The following is a 15,938-nucleotide window of genomic DNA, read 5'->3' as shown; positions in this document are numbered from 1 at the left end:
GTACATATTACCCAAGATGTCAAGCATAAGACGAAATAGAGAGATCTTAACTGGTGGGAAGAAGTACCATCAACAGCAGACCAAAAAGTTTGGTGTTGATGAGGTTGTATTTGATAAAGAATCCCGTCAAGAATATTTAACTGGTTTCCATAAAAGAAAATTGCAGAGACAAAAGAAGGCCCAAGAATATATAAAAGAACAGGAGAGGCTTGCCAAAGTCCAGGAAAGAAAGGAAATACGAGATGAGAGGAAGAAGGACCTAGAAAACCAATTGAAGGGATTCAAGGATACCATGGAAAGAATCACCCATTTGGACAGTAGCGATGAGGAAGAAGACAAATGGGATGGGTTTGATTCAAAGTCCAACTCTTCTAGTGAGGATGAAGCAGAAGACGGAGAAGAAGACGGAGAAGAAGATGACGATGGGGAGAAGGAAAAGAAGGAAAAGAGAAGACCCCAAAAGGGTATTCTTCATCACACAGAAATATACAAAAGGGACGATTCCAATGATTTTCCACAGGGAGATGCCATTATTGACGATGAAACAACCGTCACGGTTGAATCGCTTGACAACCCACACATCAAGAAGATCCAAGATACCAATCTCGAAGCAATTGCCTTGGCCAATAATGTGCGTTTGAAGGATTCCGAAGACGTCTTGAAAGATTCAATAGACAAAGCCAAAAAATACGCAGTGACTTGTGGTGTTGCCAAACCTTCGCTCAAGGACAAAATCAAGAAGAAGAAGAAGTTCAGATACTTGACCAAAGCTGAAAGAAGAGACAATAATCGTAAGATCAAGGCTAATAAGCTTAAAAGTAGTAAAAGAGATAAAAGCTAACATCTATCTTATCCTGTAACATATCTGACATATATATCTCGTATATATCATATCTTTAACATAGCGTATTCTTACCATACCGTATCTTTAATATACCACATCTTTAATACAATGTATCTTCAATATACCACATCTTTGATACACCATGCCTTTAATATAGCGTATCCTTAATACTTCTACACTATACTTTGTAGACTTTTGCAGTAAAGAGCCCTCTGTTGGAAAATCCGGGTAACAAATGCATCGACAAACAAACTGAAAAAAAAAAGTTTTCCTCACTTTAAAAAGACAAGCACTCGAGTTTTCTTTCTACTATTCTACTCTTCTTTATCAACCATACAAGTATGTTAGCTAAGACTCCTGGTGAGTCAGTTGACGGATGAGTTACCGTGATGACACGATGTCGCCCCAAACGGAGGCTCCTTTTCAGGACTATGACCGATTCGATTTTATGCCAAACACACTGAAAATTCTGAAGGTAACTCACTCAACTGCTCATTAGTGGATTATACCGAAGATCATGTATAACATGTTTGAGAACATTTTATTAACAATTACTTATAGAACGTGAAGTTTTGCTTCTTGACGTATTTTTTTTTTTTTTTTTTGATTTTTTTTATATAAATGTATTTATTTTGAATAAAAAGATTTGATTCTCCTAAGTGTTGTATTTAATAGGTGAAAAGACCAATTGATGATTCTTTGGGCTAATGATGTCTTCCATGCTAATCATGAATACTTCTGATTACAACATACCTAAATCATGATCTGTTCCACGATGAACAGGTTGTGTCTGAAGCCTTGCAAGAATCACCAATTGTAATTTTCGTAAACCACTAAACCTTGACTTCTGAACAGGTTTAACGTTAAGACTTGTAATGCAAGACCTAATGACTTGTAATGCAAGACTTCAATGTTCAGACTGAAGATTGCAAGGCTGTAGTGGAGGACATCCGGGCGCGATCTGGGCTTGGGCACGTGACTGCGGCTAAGTTGGGGGAAGAGCTAGTAACCCCCGGAAGTAGAAGCAAACAGCGAGATTCAAGACCATTACCATTATTGTAAGTACCAGTTGTTCTTCTTGTCTTGAATGAATTAGAGATGGATGAAGCGACAGAATCGGGGATTGTGTTTGGGAACTTGGTCCCACTTCCATATAAAGTTATCTTTGCATTACAATTAGGGGTTTTCCTATGGTATTTACTAGTCAGATATTGTTATGAAAATCAAAAATTGAACATTTTATCATTATTAAATTTATCATATTCCAATCACAACTATTCCCACTTGGATGGACTGATTCAAGCCAGTGCCACTGGAGAATACTCCACTGCAAATCCAGCGGATGTTAAGGAGAACCTTGTGTTAATTCGAGGTATTAAAGCATCTTTGAAAAAATTAGCAACAATAAATTTAATATCATATTTGATTTATGTTTTAATTGGCTTGAAAAAGGATCAAAATGTTATTTTATACCCGATCCATGTAATGCTTCCGTATATTACAATTGGGTACGGTTTCCAGCGATTGTTTTGGTATTCAAGAAAGAAGGAAACTTTTGGGCAATACCGGATGTATACGACGGTTAAGAGAATATTGATGGGAGGAATTAACTCCCAAACCATGAGAACAAACGATATTTTAATATCAGATAGCTTAACGTCTTATTCCAAAGTGTTAAATGATTTGAGTTTATTCGTATGGAGTACTTTTAGTAATGAAGTATATAATTCTAAGATTGAATTTATCGTATTGGCAATTCCAGGATTAATAAGAATGAAGCAGTGTTGGTTTGAATACAAATTGACTAAACAGAAACAACATTTATTTAATTTTTTAAAATATTTCAGTGGATTAGTACCAATTTTGATAAATTTATTAATCAAGTTAAGGTTACTGAAGTTAAATCCTGAAAATTCTCAAGATATTTCTCAAACGCAATTATTAGAAAGCTTGAAGTGGTTGAATACTTGTTGGTATTTTGCTTCTATCGTCAACTCTACTTATTCATTTATCTGGGATGTTCGAATGGATTGGGGGTTTCAATTATTTGAACTAATTTTCAAATCAGAAACCACCTTCATCCCTCTTAGACCTTGGAACCAACTAGTTTATAAGAATTTGATTGGCTACCACTCAATCATAATGACAGATTTCGTCTTGAGGTTTCTCTGGGTTTTCAAAATATTCATTATAAAAGATCAGCAAAATTTAACCGTATTCAATCATTTGGGTCAGTTTTTATTTGGTAATGATGTATATTCTTTTGGTTATACAATTGTTGAAATACTAGAAATTTTTAGAAGATGGTTATGGTGTTTTTTAAAATTAGAAAGTGATTGGGTTAAATTACAAAAAATTGAAACAATCAATAATTCATTACCAAATGAAAATATCGAAATGAATTCATTTAAAAATGGTTAATACAATTTTTATAGAATATAGACTTAATAAATGTACATTAAAGTATAAATAAATAAAATTAAATGCAAATAACTTATTGATTATTAACAAGCCATTTATCAGCAGCATTTCTCCAAGCTAAATCAGCTTTTGGACTAAGTCTTCTCTCTTTAGCCCATTTATATTTTAAAGGTGCTTTAAGACCAACGTAAATGATCAAAACAGAGGACATGGCCCCAATAGCCCAGATGTTTAACGGAGGACCGTGTGCTGCCATCTTTTGTTACTTATCTGTGGTTTAGTTATACCAACTCTTCAAAAGCTCTAGTTGTAGTTTTTAATAAGTAAATTTCTTTGTCCTTTGGTTGGTTAACCACGGATTTGGGCATGGTGCACGACCCCGGTCTCTTTCCCAGCAATTGCTGCAACTATGAACAGTTAACTGTTAACCTCTTTCTGTTTAGTTGTCTTTCGTTTAGTTGTCTTTCGTTTAGTTGTCTTTCGTTTAGTTGTCTTTCGTTTAGTTGTTTGCCTTTCTGTTAAGTTGTTTGCCTTTCTGTTAAGTTGTTTGCCTTTCTGTTAAGTTGTTTATCTGCTTTGGTCCTTGGTGGTGAGTCTTGATCATGCTGACGGCAGACATTCCAGTGGAACAAATTAAACTGCTTCACTGCCGCCAGCTCCCTCCTTAGCTGTCCACTGGTTGTACCATTAGTCCTGGCATAGTAACAATTGATCAACCATGGCTGCAGTCACATATTTCCAACTGATGTTACCAATTTTACACCCAGCAGCTTAATTTATAAATTTTATTCCTAGTAGTTTCAGCTTTACACACCCAGTAGCTCAATGTCATTCTACTGACTCGGCTGTGACAGGTCAATATCATGTCAATGTAATGCAATGCCAATGTCATCGTTTGTTCAATTAGCTCTTTAGGATGCCTACTTTGACGATGTACGGAGGTTTTAGCGCTTATATAATCATCACAGCGAAGGTGAAAAAAAAAAAAAAATAGAAAATTTTCAAGCTTTCATCGAAAGACCATTAACCAGAGTTATACGGTTTGAATAAGATGTTGAGTGTGATAACTAGAAGTAAGGCCAGGGCCGGACTCTTGCGAGCAGGACGCATATTGCAAGCACAAGTTGCATGCTACCATGTTGCGCAACCGGATACCAGTTTGAAAACCGAATACGAATCAATCACCAATTACGATAGTTATAGAAATACTATATTCACCCATAGATTACCCGAACTGACTGCACAACAATCCCCACCATTAGTTGCATTACACGCCAGATTGAATTTACCATCAAGTTATTCCTTATCAACTTTGTCACAAGCATTAAATTTGCATAAATTTGATGGGTTAGCTAATAATTTTGGATTAAATACCTTAGGTAAAACATTATTATCATATTATATTGCCGAATATTTACTTATCAAATATCCAAGATTACCCATGCCAGTTCATAATGTTGCAGTTGACTCGTTTATGGGAGTCGAAACATTATTTGAAATTGGTAAGAGTTGGGGTTTAGAAATTGATCAAAGTTCAAAATTAGAAAAATTTTTATCAAAAGAACCAGAATTTTTAAAATATGGTAGAATAAGATATCAATCTGATGAATCAAAAGAAGAATTCAAAGAAGATGGTGTTACTGAAGTGAGTTCAAATGAAATTAAATCTTTAAACGATAATACTTTTATTTCAAAAGAAGCTGAATCATATGCCAGTTCAGTAAGAGCTATCATTGGTGGTTTATACACTCATACCAATGAAGAAACCACTAAAAAATTCATCCAAGATCATATTTTATCAAGAAAATTACCAATTGAACAAATGTTCCAATTTAGTAAACCAACTAGAGAATTAGTTAGATTATGTGAAAAATTAAATTTTGAAGATCCAGTCGAAATTAGATTAATTGCTGAAACTGGTAGATTAACTAATCATGCTATATTTGTTGCTGGGGCCTTTTGCGGTGCTGAAAAATTAGGTGAAGGTGTTGGTGCTTCTTTAAGAGAAGCTAAAAATAGAGCCGTGGTTAATGCTTTAATGTCTTATTATTTATACTCTCCAATTAGTCAGGATGGTGGTGATGTAAAATTACCAAGTGACAAAGATTATAAATTTCAAGGTATAGTTGGTCTGGGTGATGTTTCCATTTAAACTCATTTAATCTTGTACATATGTGTAAATAGAGCTATACAAGAATTCTATTCTACAATCCCATTAATTTCTGTATCCACGCCAGTGTCTGTAATATAATCCTTATTATATAATCCTTATTATACAATACTCACAGTATACTACTCATAGTATAATGCTTATAGTAATCTAGTAATACATAACCCCATACTTTGTATCGAAATTTCAGAGTCAATTTTTAATTGATTCTCACTGAATCGCTAACAAAACAAAAAAAAAATTTGGAAAATGCTCTGGTGCGATGGGAAGAGTTAATTTATAAATCTTTATTCATGTCTACTTCTTTTCTAGTAGACGTCTTTTAATTGTCGAGTCTCTTATTACTTTACATCCTCTAGAAATTTAAAAATGTCTAACCTCAACGTGCTTATTGTCGGTAACGGTGGTAGAGAACATGCTATTTCTTGGAGATTGGCACAATCTTCAAACGTCAAAGCTATCTACGTTGCTCCAGGTAATGGTGGTACTGCAATTACTAATAAAGTTATTAATGTTCCTGAGTTATCAGGATCTCCTAAACATTTTGATGCTTTACAAAAATTTGCTGTTGACAAAAAAATTGATTTGGTTGTTCCTGGTCCTGAACAACCTTTGGTTGATGGTATAACTTCAGTTTTCACTAAAGTTGGTATTCCAGTATTTGGTCCAAGTGCTAAAGCTGCTTTATTAGAAGGTTCGAAAGCTCATTCTAAGATTTTTATGGATAAACATAATATTCCAACTGCAAGATTCCAAAATTTCACTTCGTATGAAGAAGCTAAAAAACATGTGGAAACCGTTGATTATAAAATAGTTTTGAAAGCCGATGGTATTGCCGGTGGTAAGGGTGTTTTAATTCCAGAAACTAAAGAAGAAGCATTGGCGGGTTTAAATGAAATTATGGTTGATAGATCTTTTGGTACTGCCGGTGATGAAATCGTTATTGAAGAATATTTGGAAGGTGATGAGCTTTCAATTTTAACTATTAGTGATGGTTATTCTTTTTACAATTTACCTGCTGCTCAAGACCATAAAAGAATTGGTGATGGCGATAAAGGTTTAAATACTGGTGGTATGGGTACTTATGCACCTGCTCCAATTGCAACTCCAGAAGTCTTAAGAAAAATTGATGAACAAATTATTAAACCAACTATTGAAGGTATGAGAAAAGACGGATTCCCAATGACTGGGATTTTGTTTACTGGTATTATGTTAACTCCATCAAAAGAACCAAAAGTATTAGAATATAATGTTAGATTTGGTGATCCAGAAACTCAATCAGTTTTACCATTATTAACAGAAGATACCGATTTAGCAGAAGTTATGTTAGCTGCTGCTGAACATAGATTAGATTCTGTTACTATCAAAACCAAGCCAAATACTTTTGCTACTACTGTTGTTTTAGCAGCTGGTGGCTATCCAGATAAATATAACAAAGGAGACGAAATCACCATCAAAGAGCCTTTACCAAAAGATACCTATGTATTCCATGCTGGTACTGATTATAAAGATGGTAAAGTTGTTACATCAGGTGGTAGAGTCATTGCATCAACTGCCACTGGTGAAACTTTAAGACAAGCTGTTGATCAAGCATATAAAGGTGTTGAGCATATTGAATTTAAAGATAAATATAATCGTAAAGATATTGCACATAGAGCATTCAGAGATGCTGATAAAGCTGTTAATAAACAAGGTACTACTTATGCAGAAGCTGGTGTATCAGTTGATAATGGTAATTTATTAGTCGAACAAATTAAAGCTAAAGTTAAATCAACTGCTAGAACTGGCGCTGATTCAGATATTGGTGGATTTGGTGGATTATTTGATTTATCAAAAGCCGGTTATAAAACTGATGAAACTTTATTAGTTGCTGCCACTGATGGGGTTGGTACTAAATTAAGAATTGCTCAAATTATGAACATTCATGATACTGTTGGTATTGATTTAGTCGCAATGAATGTTAATGATTTAGTTGTTCAAGGTGCTGAACCATTAATTTTCTTGGATTATTTCGCAACCGGTAAATTAGATATTGAAGTTGCAGCAAAATTCGTTAACGGTGTTGCTGATGGATGTATTCAAGCTGGATGTGCTTTAGTTGGTGGGGAAACCAGTGAAATGCCAGGTATGTATGACGTTGGCCATTATGATACCAATGGTACTTCAGTTGGTGCAGTTAATAAGAATAAAATTTTACCACAAATCAATAATATGAAATCAGGTAACGTCTTAATTGGTTTGAAATCTGACGGGGTTCATTCCAATGGTTTCTCCTTGGTTCGTCATATCATTGAAACTTCTGAAAATTATAATTATAAATCAATTGCTCCATGGACTAATAATGGTAAAACCATTGGTGAAGAATTATTAGTACCAACTAGAATTTATGTTAAACAATTATTAAAATCAATCAACCAAGATTTATTACTCGGGTTGGCTCATATCACTGGTGGTGGTTTAGTTGAAAACATTCCAAGAGCTTTGCCGAAAAATTTACAAGCAGTTGTTGATATGAATCAATGGTCTGTTCCAGATATCTTTAAATGGTTTGGTAAAGAAGGTAATGTTCCAATCGAAGATTTGCTCAAGACCTTCAACCTTGGTATCGGAATGGTCCTTATTGTTGAAAAACAAAACGTCGATCAAGTTCTTAGTAACTTAAAACAAGAAGGTGAAGATGCCGTTGTCATTGGTGAATTAGTTGATAAGAAAGAAAATGATGCTGGATGTATTGTTAAAAACTCTTCCACCTTGTACTAATCACTCTTCACTTCCTTTAGTTGTCATTAGATAGATATTTAGTTTGTTTTTTTTGTATTGTATAATAGTTTCTTTATATCACCAATGTAGTTGCAACCAGAATTTGGTTGGGGTACGGGTTGGGCTTTGTAATAATCCGGGCGATAATTTTTATCCCGATTAGGAATAAGTATCCTCTTGAGTTAGCGGTCTTCCCGTCACGTGCATTTAGCAAATTACAATCATTTATCAATTATTAGATCTACCGAAGAGCTCCACAACAACTGGTGGTTGCAACATGGATATAACTCCTGAAAGGGGTTGATTCGTGAGGTTATGTTGGAATACTACAAGCGACTAACAAAAGTTTGTTTTTTTTTCACGTATATAACTCTGCCAAACACTAGTAAAAGGAACAAAGAGAAACAAAGTCAAAAATGGTTGAGAAAAATTAGTGCTTATTAATTACATTTTATCAGTTGATTTTGTATTGATTTCGTATTGATTTGATTGGATATCGTAAGTGTAGTTGTAGTTGATTAGATATATATAGTTGGATGCTCTTTTGGCTAAGACATTAATTCTACTTATTTTTCTTTTCCGATAGCTAGTGCTACTTTCAATAGGTTTATCAGGCTGCGGAATTGGCTTGCGAAGAGGTAAAGCACAAAAAAGGAAGAAGTAGGAAAAAAATTAGAAGAAGAAGAGGTTTTTCACAAAAACTAGAGTTATAATTGAATTTGGATTGAATTAGAAGGTGTTTTAGCTTGATAAGAGTGCTAATAATTAGGCGATACTACTTTTTTGAAAATTCCCATTAGCTTAATTAGATATTTTTTGCTTTCCAGTATTTTTTTAGTTTTCACTTCTTTACTTCATTTACTTCATTTCTTTGATTTTAGTTGGTATCAGTTGAATAGGTTCACTTTGGAGGCTGTTGGACATTTCGGAAGCTGTTAGAATTGGGAATTATCGATTGAATTTCATTCGTTTCATTCGCTTCTTATTAAATTTTTACTTCTTTTCATTTCTTAACCATGGGACTTTTGTCTTTAGGTACTCCATTGGACTGGCATGAAGCTAAGCAATATAACGAACATGTTAGAGATAATGGGATTACTCAACTTATAAACATTTTCAAACAACACTCCAAAACAAGATTAAATGATAAATTTTACTGGGGGGATGAAGTTGAATATATGTTGGTGGATATTAATGATGATTCTAAAACTGCTAGGTTATCTATTGATAAAGATTACATATTAGATGATTTAAATGATCCAGAAAAACCAGAATCTTATAATAAAGCTATTGAAAATGATGTTTCTTTCCATCCAGAATATGGTAGATTCATGATTGAAGCAACGCCTTTAAAACCTTATAATGGAGATTTTATATGTGATTATATTTATGTTGAAAAAAATATGATCAAAAGAAGAAAAATTAGTGAATCTGAATTACCAAGTAATATTAAACCACTCACTTTAACTTCCTTTCCAAGAATGGGATGTGAAATCTTTACTTCACCAAATGCAAAACCAATTGGTCCAGCATCTCAGTCATTGTTTTTACCAGATGAAATTATTAATAGACACGCTAGATTTCCAACTTTAACCGCAAATATTAGAAAAAGAAGAGGTCATAAAGTTGCCATTAACTTACCCATTTATCCTGACGTAAATACGAAATTATTAGATGATTCAATTCCTAAAAATCGTGATTATTTTAATAGTGATTTGGAACCTTGGATTGGTGCATCAAAACCGGGTTTTGTTTATATGGACTCAATGGGATTTGGTATGGGTTCATCATGTTTACAAATTACGGTTCAAGCCAAAGATATTAGTCAAGCAAGATATTTATATGATAGTTTGGCTCCATTAACCCCCATCATGTTATCATTATCTGCAGCAGCCCCAATTTTCAAAGGTTTCTTAGTAGATCAAGATGTTAGATGGAATGTTATTAGTGGAGCAGTTGATGATCGTACATTTATTGAACGAGATGAAGAGCCATATCCAGGATATGATTTTTTTGGTGGATTAGACGTTGAAGAAGAAGTTAAGGATCATATGAATAATTTGGGAGGTGGTAAAGGAATTAATGGAGATCGAATCATCAATGAATTCGGTGATACCAATTTAAAAATTAATAAACTGACTAAACCAATACAAAAAATTCCCAAATCAAGATATGAATCAATTGATAATTATTTAAGTGATGAACATTATAAATTTAATGATAAAAAATCATATTTTAATGAAATTTATAATGATATTTATTCGCCTATCAATGAAAAAATTTATAATCGATTAATTGAATCAAAATTATTTGATCCAATATTAGCAAAACATTTTGCTCATTTATTCATTCGAGATCCATTAGTCATATTCAATGAAAGAATAAATCAAGATAATGAATTATCAAATGATCATTTTGAAAATATTCAAAGTACCAATTGGCAAACTTTGAGATTTAAACCACCAGCATTATATCCAGATGGAGAAAATTTAAGCGAAAAACCTGGATGGAGAGTTGAATTTAGACCAATGGAAATTCAATTAACTGATTTTGAAAATGCAGCATATTCAAATTTTATAACTTTGGTTTCAAAAGCTATATTGAAGTATAACCCAAATTACTATATTCCAATTAGTAAAATTGATAATAACATGAAGATTGCTCATAAAGTTGATTCGGTTTTAAAGGATAAATTTTGGTTTAAAAATCCTAAATTATGGAATTTGAAAAACTCTGATTTCATTGGTTATGATCTTACTTGGTTTGACAGATTCATTAACCAAGGCAATGATGAATTAATCAACGATAAGGTTTATCTTAATGGATATTTTGAAGATCCTCTGAATATTGAAGTTGAAGAAGAAACTCCGGATGTCGGTAATTCGGATGAAAATGAATCAAAATTAACCGTTAATGAAATAATCAATGGTAATAACATATTCCCTGGTTTGATCAAGATGATCATCAAGTTGATCGCCACCGATTTGATCCCGGATACTCTAAAGGATAATAACCATTGTAATCTGAATGAATTAGCTGGTGATTTATTGACTTTGCAACAGTACTTAAAATTAATCAGTTACAGAGCAAGTGGTAAAATCCCAACCATTGCAAACTGGTTAAGGAATCAAGTATTGCAAAGCCCCTTATATAATCAAGACTCAAAAGTTTCCGATGAACTAAACTACGAGTTGATTAAGAAATCCCAAATCATTTCCGACTTGGATTTTAACCATCCCGAGTTATTAGAAAGTTATTTTGGTAAGTCATTAGCCTCTTTTTTGAAGTCAAGACAAGCCCCAACCATTAACGGAATCTCCAACGGCCATTAATCGCGTTTGTCACAACTTATAAGTTTATAGAATTTATTTATTAATAGTCAGAGTATCTCTTTGTAAGTTGCAGCCACTGGTCTATGAGCTTTTTTGAGGGGTCGTGCACGTGACCGCACGTCCAATGTGCCCTAACAAACAAGTTATACGATTCCCATTTGTTTTAGAAAGGTATTGCACGTATATTAGACGACCCATTGGAACAGGCCAATTACGAGATTGTGGTAGTATCCCAGCAGTAGTATGACCAGTAGCTGATTAACAGAACCAAATTGAGACTTAGTCCCGTCACGTGATCGCAATTATTTTTTTTTTTTTTTTGTCTTTTTTTTTTGTTTTTAATTTCAAATTTCTTTTTTTTTTATAGAAAAAAAATATCTACATTAAACTTCATATTACAATTCTTCACGGAAATAATCCTATCCTACATAAGAAAGTCCAACAAAGGCAGGTGGAAAGCCTCTTCGAAGTAAGTAGAACGTCTTAACACGCTTTCAGTTTCAGTGAGAACAAAAAAAAAGAAAGAAAAACGCTATTTATTGCACAATAAACTTGTGCCTTTTCCCGCGCACTTTGAAATCGAACAAAAATATAAACATTTTAACAAATTCATCGCTAAGGTTTTAAAATTAATACTTTTTTAAGGATTCAAAGTTGTATAATAACACGTCTTTTTACAAAGTTGAGTTTAATCACTTGAATCGAGGTACCGATATTGATTGCTGATTTGGTGTTTGCGCTAAGGTCATAAAATTGGATTCCAAAAGATTTATTTTTAAGTTTTGGATTAGTTGTTCAAATAGTTGCTTGAAGTATAAGAGTTTGAGAAAATCTCGGAAGCAAAGAAGAAATAGAGGATAAGATGGGATTACTTGATAATTTCAAAGCATTTGTGCATTCTATAACCACTGAAGATCATTATGCTTCATATGGATCCCCATATAAGAATTCTATTAATGGCTCAACCAGTAATGTGGTTGGGGGGTCAGGAGGGTTTGATTCTGGTTCAAGGTTACATGAGTTAAATCGTTTAGCTACTGCTAATTCATCTAGTCATTCATTAATCGAAGGACAACCTAATAATAACAGTTCTAGTCAACTAAATAATGGACCAATTGGTTATAGACCAGGATTAAGATCGTCTAGTACTAATTTAAAGAATTCACGTAATTCATCTGACGTTCAATTACAAAATTTTTCAAATGGACAACCCCCATTACCATCAATTGAATCATTATGGAATAGAATTGAAAATTGGTTAGAAGAAGAGTATCCTGAATTAGAAGATAATTTAAATTATGGAGTTACTAGTGCTGACTTGAATGAATTTGAAAATGATTTAGCAATGGGTTCATTACCAGTTGAATTTAGACAATTTTATAAGATCCATGATGGACAATTTAGAGGAGGTAAACCCACCGGTTTAATTATGGGATTAACTTTATTAGATATTGAAAGTATTATTGAAGAATATTCAATTTGGGCTAAAGTAAGTCAAAGAATTGAAAAACAACAATACATTTTACAACATCAAAAAAAACAACAAATTTTACAAAAAAATGATTCTCAATCAGATATTGATACTACAAATGATAAAACTTCTCCTAAAATTAATAATAATTTTATAACTAACCAAAAATCAATTCCACCAAATTCAATTCAACCTTATTATGTTCATAGAGGTTGGGTTCCTTTGATTAAAGATTCTTGTGGTAATCAATTTGCTTTAGATTTAGCACCCGGTCCTGCAGGTCAATGGGGTCAAATTATATTATTTGGTAGAGATTATGATACTAAATTAGTTATTGCATCAAGTTTCCAAGAATTTATCTTTGGATTTGTAAATGATTTAGAAGCTGGTAATTTTCAAATTGATCAATCAGAATCAAGAGTTGATAATGGTTTCTTAGATAGTTCTAGAGATGATGATTATATGATTGGGGATGAAGACGAAGGTGAAGGTGAATTATCATTTTTAGATCGTTCAGGTAAAGAATTTGGTGCTAAATTAAGAGGTAAATTAAATTACTTGGATGTTTGGAAAAGAAGAGCTTTAAGAAAATATGGTATTTCAAATATTGAGACTTTCCAAACTGCTTTCACTCCACAAAGATTACCTCCAAATTTGAAAAAACCAATTAATGGTCATTTACCTGGCTCGTCTTCAAATATTCATAAAAATAACTCTAGTTCTAATTTAAATAAGTCAAATCCTTTAATTAATTTAGAAAGTACAAGTAAAGTTGCATTACCTAAAGAAACTTTAATTGGAGATGAAAAGAAAGATGAACAGAATAAAAATCAAGTAAAAGATGCTGCTACAAAGGTGACTAAAGATGAAGCAAAGGCTGAACCAAAAGCTGAACCAAAAGCTGAACAGGCTGAACCAAAAGCTGAACAGGCTGAACAAGCTGCACCTAAAGCTGAACAAGCTGCACCAAAAGCTGAACAAGCTGAGCCAAAGGATGAACCAAAGAATGAGCCAAAGAATGAGCCAAAGAATGAGCCAAAGAATGAGCCAAAGAATGAAGCCAAAGAAACTAAAGAAACTGATGCTGATGCTGATGCTGATGCTGATAAGGTTGCTGACGATTTAAATGACGTTGCATTATAAAAAGTTAACTCACGGTTCTCATGATACTAACCCCCTCTTTCTATTTATATATTTGAAATTTTATCATTCACGAATTTAAACTAAGCTAATCTTACCCTTGCCTCTAACCTTTCTTTATTGTTTTCGTTGCTTATTTATTCTATTCACGATTCTCTTACCCTTCTCCCTTATGTTTTGTTAATTGCTTGCCTTTTTACCTTGTGGTTGTGCTCCTTGTAGTGTTTCTTCAACTCCTCTGGCCCTCAGAAATACACAGCTGATAGTGCAAGCCCCCACCTATTAATAAATGTACTATTAATACATATAAAAAGCTGTCAAAGTAATGGAAACGGTTATTTTCTAATCCGCGAAAAAATGGCGCATCGCTGGTCCACGTTTATATTTAGCTCTAAAATTGATTGACTACACCAACTACTTTCCGGGTTGGACCCCAAGTTCTGAGAGGGAAGTTCCACTGCTGCTTGCCAGAGCCTACCGGGTGAGCGAGAAGGGTGGGTTTTTCGAGAATGGTGGGTTCGTGCTTAAGTTATGTGTGCTTAGCTGTAAGGTGCTTATAATAGAATTAGCTTTACTACTCCATTAGAGAAATTGGGCGAAGTCAATTAAAATAATAAATGAACCCGGTATTGTCGAAGGGTAGTTTATTGACATATATATATATATCCGTAGATACGTCACAGCGAATCTGAGTTATGCTATATTCGATGAGCCAGACTGTGACATGAGGTTTAGGTATAAGATATCTCAATACTATGAAGGATTACCTTCAGTTCAGTTGGTTATATTAACCATGAGAAGGAAGATGACTAAGAGGAACATAACTAATCTCGTGTTTTTGGTTATGTTGAGTCAATTAATAACGTTGGGTTATTTAGCTCTTTCTAGGTATAATGATATTCTTCTATTGAAACAATCATTCTTAATGATAAGTAATCGAGATTCTATAGTGAATCCCGGAGTATTTGATAAAAACTGTATAGATTATTTTAATCTACTAGCTAGTTTTGATAAATATTGGGGGTTTGATATAACTAAAAATTCGGAATTACAAATTCAAAATACCTTATCTCATTTAAGAATATATAATGCATGTTTTTTAAATGGTAAATCGAATGATTTTACTAATTTTAAAACTATTGATGACAAACTATTCCCATTTTTCAAAAGAAGTTTCCCTAAGTTTGAATACTCTGATGGTAATCTTGATGATACTATTTTAAATCATATTAAAATTGAAAATAATCAAAGTTATTGGGAAACTTATCAAAAAAATATTAAAGGTAAGGGAATAGTAATTAGCATTGGTGAATTTAATATACAAGATGCTGAAAATTTAATTAAATCTTTAAGATTTTTAGGTAATGATTTAAAAATTGAATTTGTTCATGGTAATGATGTTACCAAAACTCATAAAATTAAATTACAAAGAGCTGCAACAAATAATTTATTATTTAATAAAACATTTAGTTTTAATGAAAATCAACAAAGTATTTCATTTGTTGACATATCAAATTTGGTGGATCCAAAATACAATAAAAGGTTTAAGAGTTTTTCAAATAAATGGTTAGCTGGAATTTTTAATTCTTTTGAAGAAATGATTTTATTGGATAGTGATGCAGTTCCTTTTATTAAACCCGAAGGATTTTTTGAATTTGAAAGTTATGAAAATACTGGAGCTTATTTTTTCAAAGATCGTGAATTAGCGGATCGAATGCAACCAAATAATATGATTGAGTACAGAAATTTCTTACCAACGACCTTAGAAACGAATGCCTTTAATATTTTAAAAGTTAGTCC

The 15,938-nt window shown here is 32.9% G+C and overlaps 8 protein-coding genes across 8 annotated transcripts; 7 read left to right on the top strand and 1 right to left on the bottom strand.

Moving 5' to 3' along the window:
• On the top strand, positions 1 to 937 carry HYPBUDRAFT_154279 (uncharacterized protein). The gene has a single exon (XM_020221989.1). The coding sequence runs from the start codon at positions 17 to 19 to the stop codon at positions 839 to 841; it is 825 nt and encodes a 274-aa protein (XP_020073726.1). The 5' UTR covers positions 1 to 16; the 3' UTR covers positions 842 to 937.
• A 1,005-nt stretch (positions 938 to 1,942) lies between these two features.
• On the top strand, positions 1,943 to 3,265 carry ERD1 (Erd1p; the record flags this gene model as incomplete). The annotated part of the gene is made up of 1 exon (XM_020220317.1): positions 1,943 to 3,265. One exon carries the CDS (start codon positions 1,943 to 1,945, stop codon positions 3,263 to 3,265), a length of 1,323 nt encoding a protein of 440 aa, XP_020073725.1.
• Positions 3,266 to 3,284: 19 nt separating this feature from the next.
• On the bottom strand, positions 3,285 to 3,548 carry HYPBUDRAFT_154278 (uncharacterized protein). The gene has a single exon (XM_020221988.1). It carries the CDS (start codon positions 3,519 to 3,521, stop codon positions 3,339 to 3,341), a length of 183 nt encoding a protein of 60 aa, XP_020073724.1. The 5' UTR covers positions 3,522 to 3,548; the 3' UTR covers positions 3,285 to 3,338.
• Positions 3,549 to 4,276: 728 nt separating this feature from the next.
• On the top strand, positions 4,277 to 5,481 carry MRPL3 (mitochondrial 54S ribosomal protein mL44). Its single transcript, XM_020219909.1, has one exon. It carries the CDS (start codon positions 4,317 to 4,319, stop codon positions 5,415 to 5,417), a length of 1,101 nt encoding a protein of 366 aa, XP_020073723.1. The 5' UTR covers positions 4,277 to 4,316; the 3' UTR covers positions 5,418 to 5,481.
• A 282-nt stretch (positions 5,482 to 5,763) lies between these two features.
• Positions 5,764 to 8,235, top strand: ADE5,7 (bifunctional aminoimidazole ribotide synthase/glycinamide ribotide synthase). Its single transcript, XM_020221987.1, has one exon. It carries the CDS (start codon positions 5,805 to 5,807, stop codon positions 8,193 to 8,195), a length of 2,391 nt encoding a protein of 796 aa, XP_020073722.1. The 5' UTR covers positions 5,764 to 5,804; the 3' UTR covers positions 8,196 to 8,235.
• Positions 8,236 to 9,064: 829 nt separating this feature from the next.
• Positions 9,065 to 11,580, top strand: GCS1 (glutamate--cysteine ligase). The gene has a single exon (XM_020219908.1). It carries the CDS (start codon positions 9,212 to 9,214, stop codon positions 11,525 to 11,527), a length of 2,316 nt encoding a protein of 771 aa, XP_020073721.1. The 5' UTR covers positions 9,065 to 9,211; the 3' UTR covers positions 11,528 to 11,580.
• An 809-nt stretch (positions 11,581 to 12,389) lies between these two features.
• SMI1 (Smi1p) lies at positions 12,390 to 14,141 on the top strand (the record flags this gene model as incomplete). The annotated part of the gene is made up of 1 exon (XM_020219126.1): positions 12,390 to 14,141. The coding sequence occupies one exon, from the start codon at positions 12,390 to 12,392 to the stop codon at positions 14,139 to 14,141; it is 1,752 nt and encodes a 583-aa protein (XP_020073720.1).
• A 922-nt stretch (positions 14,142 to 15,063) lies between these two features.
• HYPBUDRAFT_115477 (uncharacterized protein) lies at positions 15,064 to 15,918 on the top strand (the record flags this gene model as incomplete). The annotated part of the gene is made up of 1 exon (XM_020219122.1): positions 15,064 to 15,918. A coding segment is annotated over one exon (855 nt), but the record flags the coding sequence as incomplete, so codon positions are not given.
• Positions 15,919 to 15,938: the final 20 nt, after the last annotated feature.

This window comes from Hyphopichia burtonii (genome assembly GCF_001661395.1).
Source record: "Hyphopichia burtonii NRRL Y-1933 unplaced genomic scaffold HYPBUscaffold_10, whole genome shotgun sequence".
NCBI lineage: Eukaryota > Fungi > Ascomycota > Pichiomycetes > Serinales > Debaryomycetaceae > Hyphopichia > Hyphopichia burtonii.
This window is presented reverse-complemented; position numbering and strand designations above follow the sequence as displayed.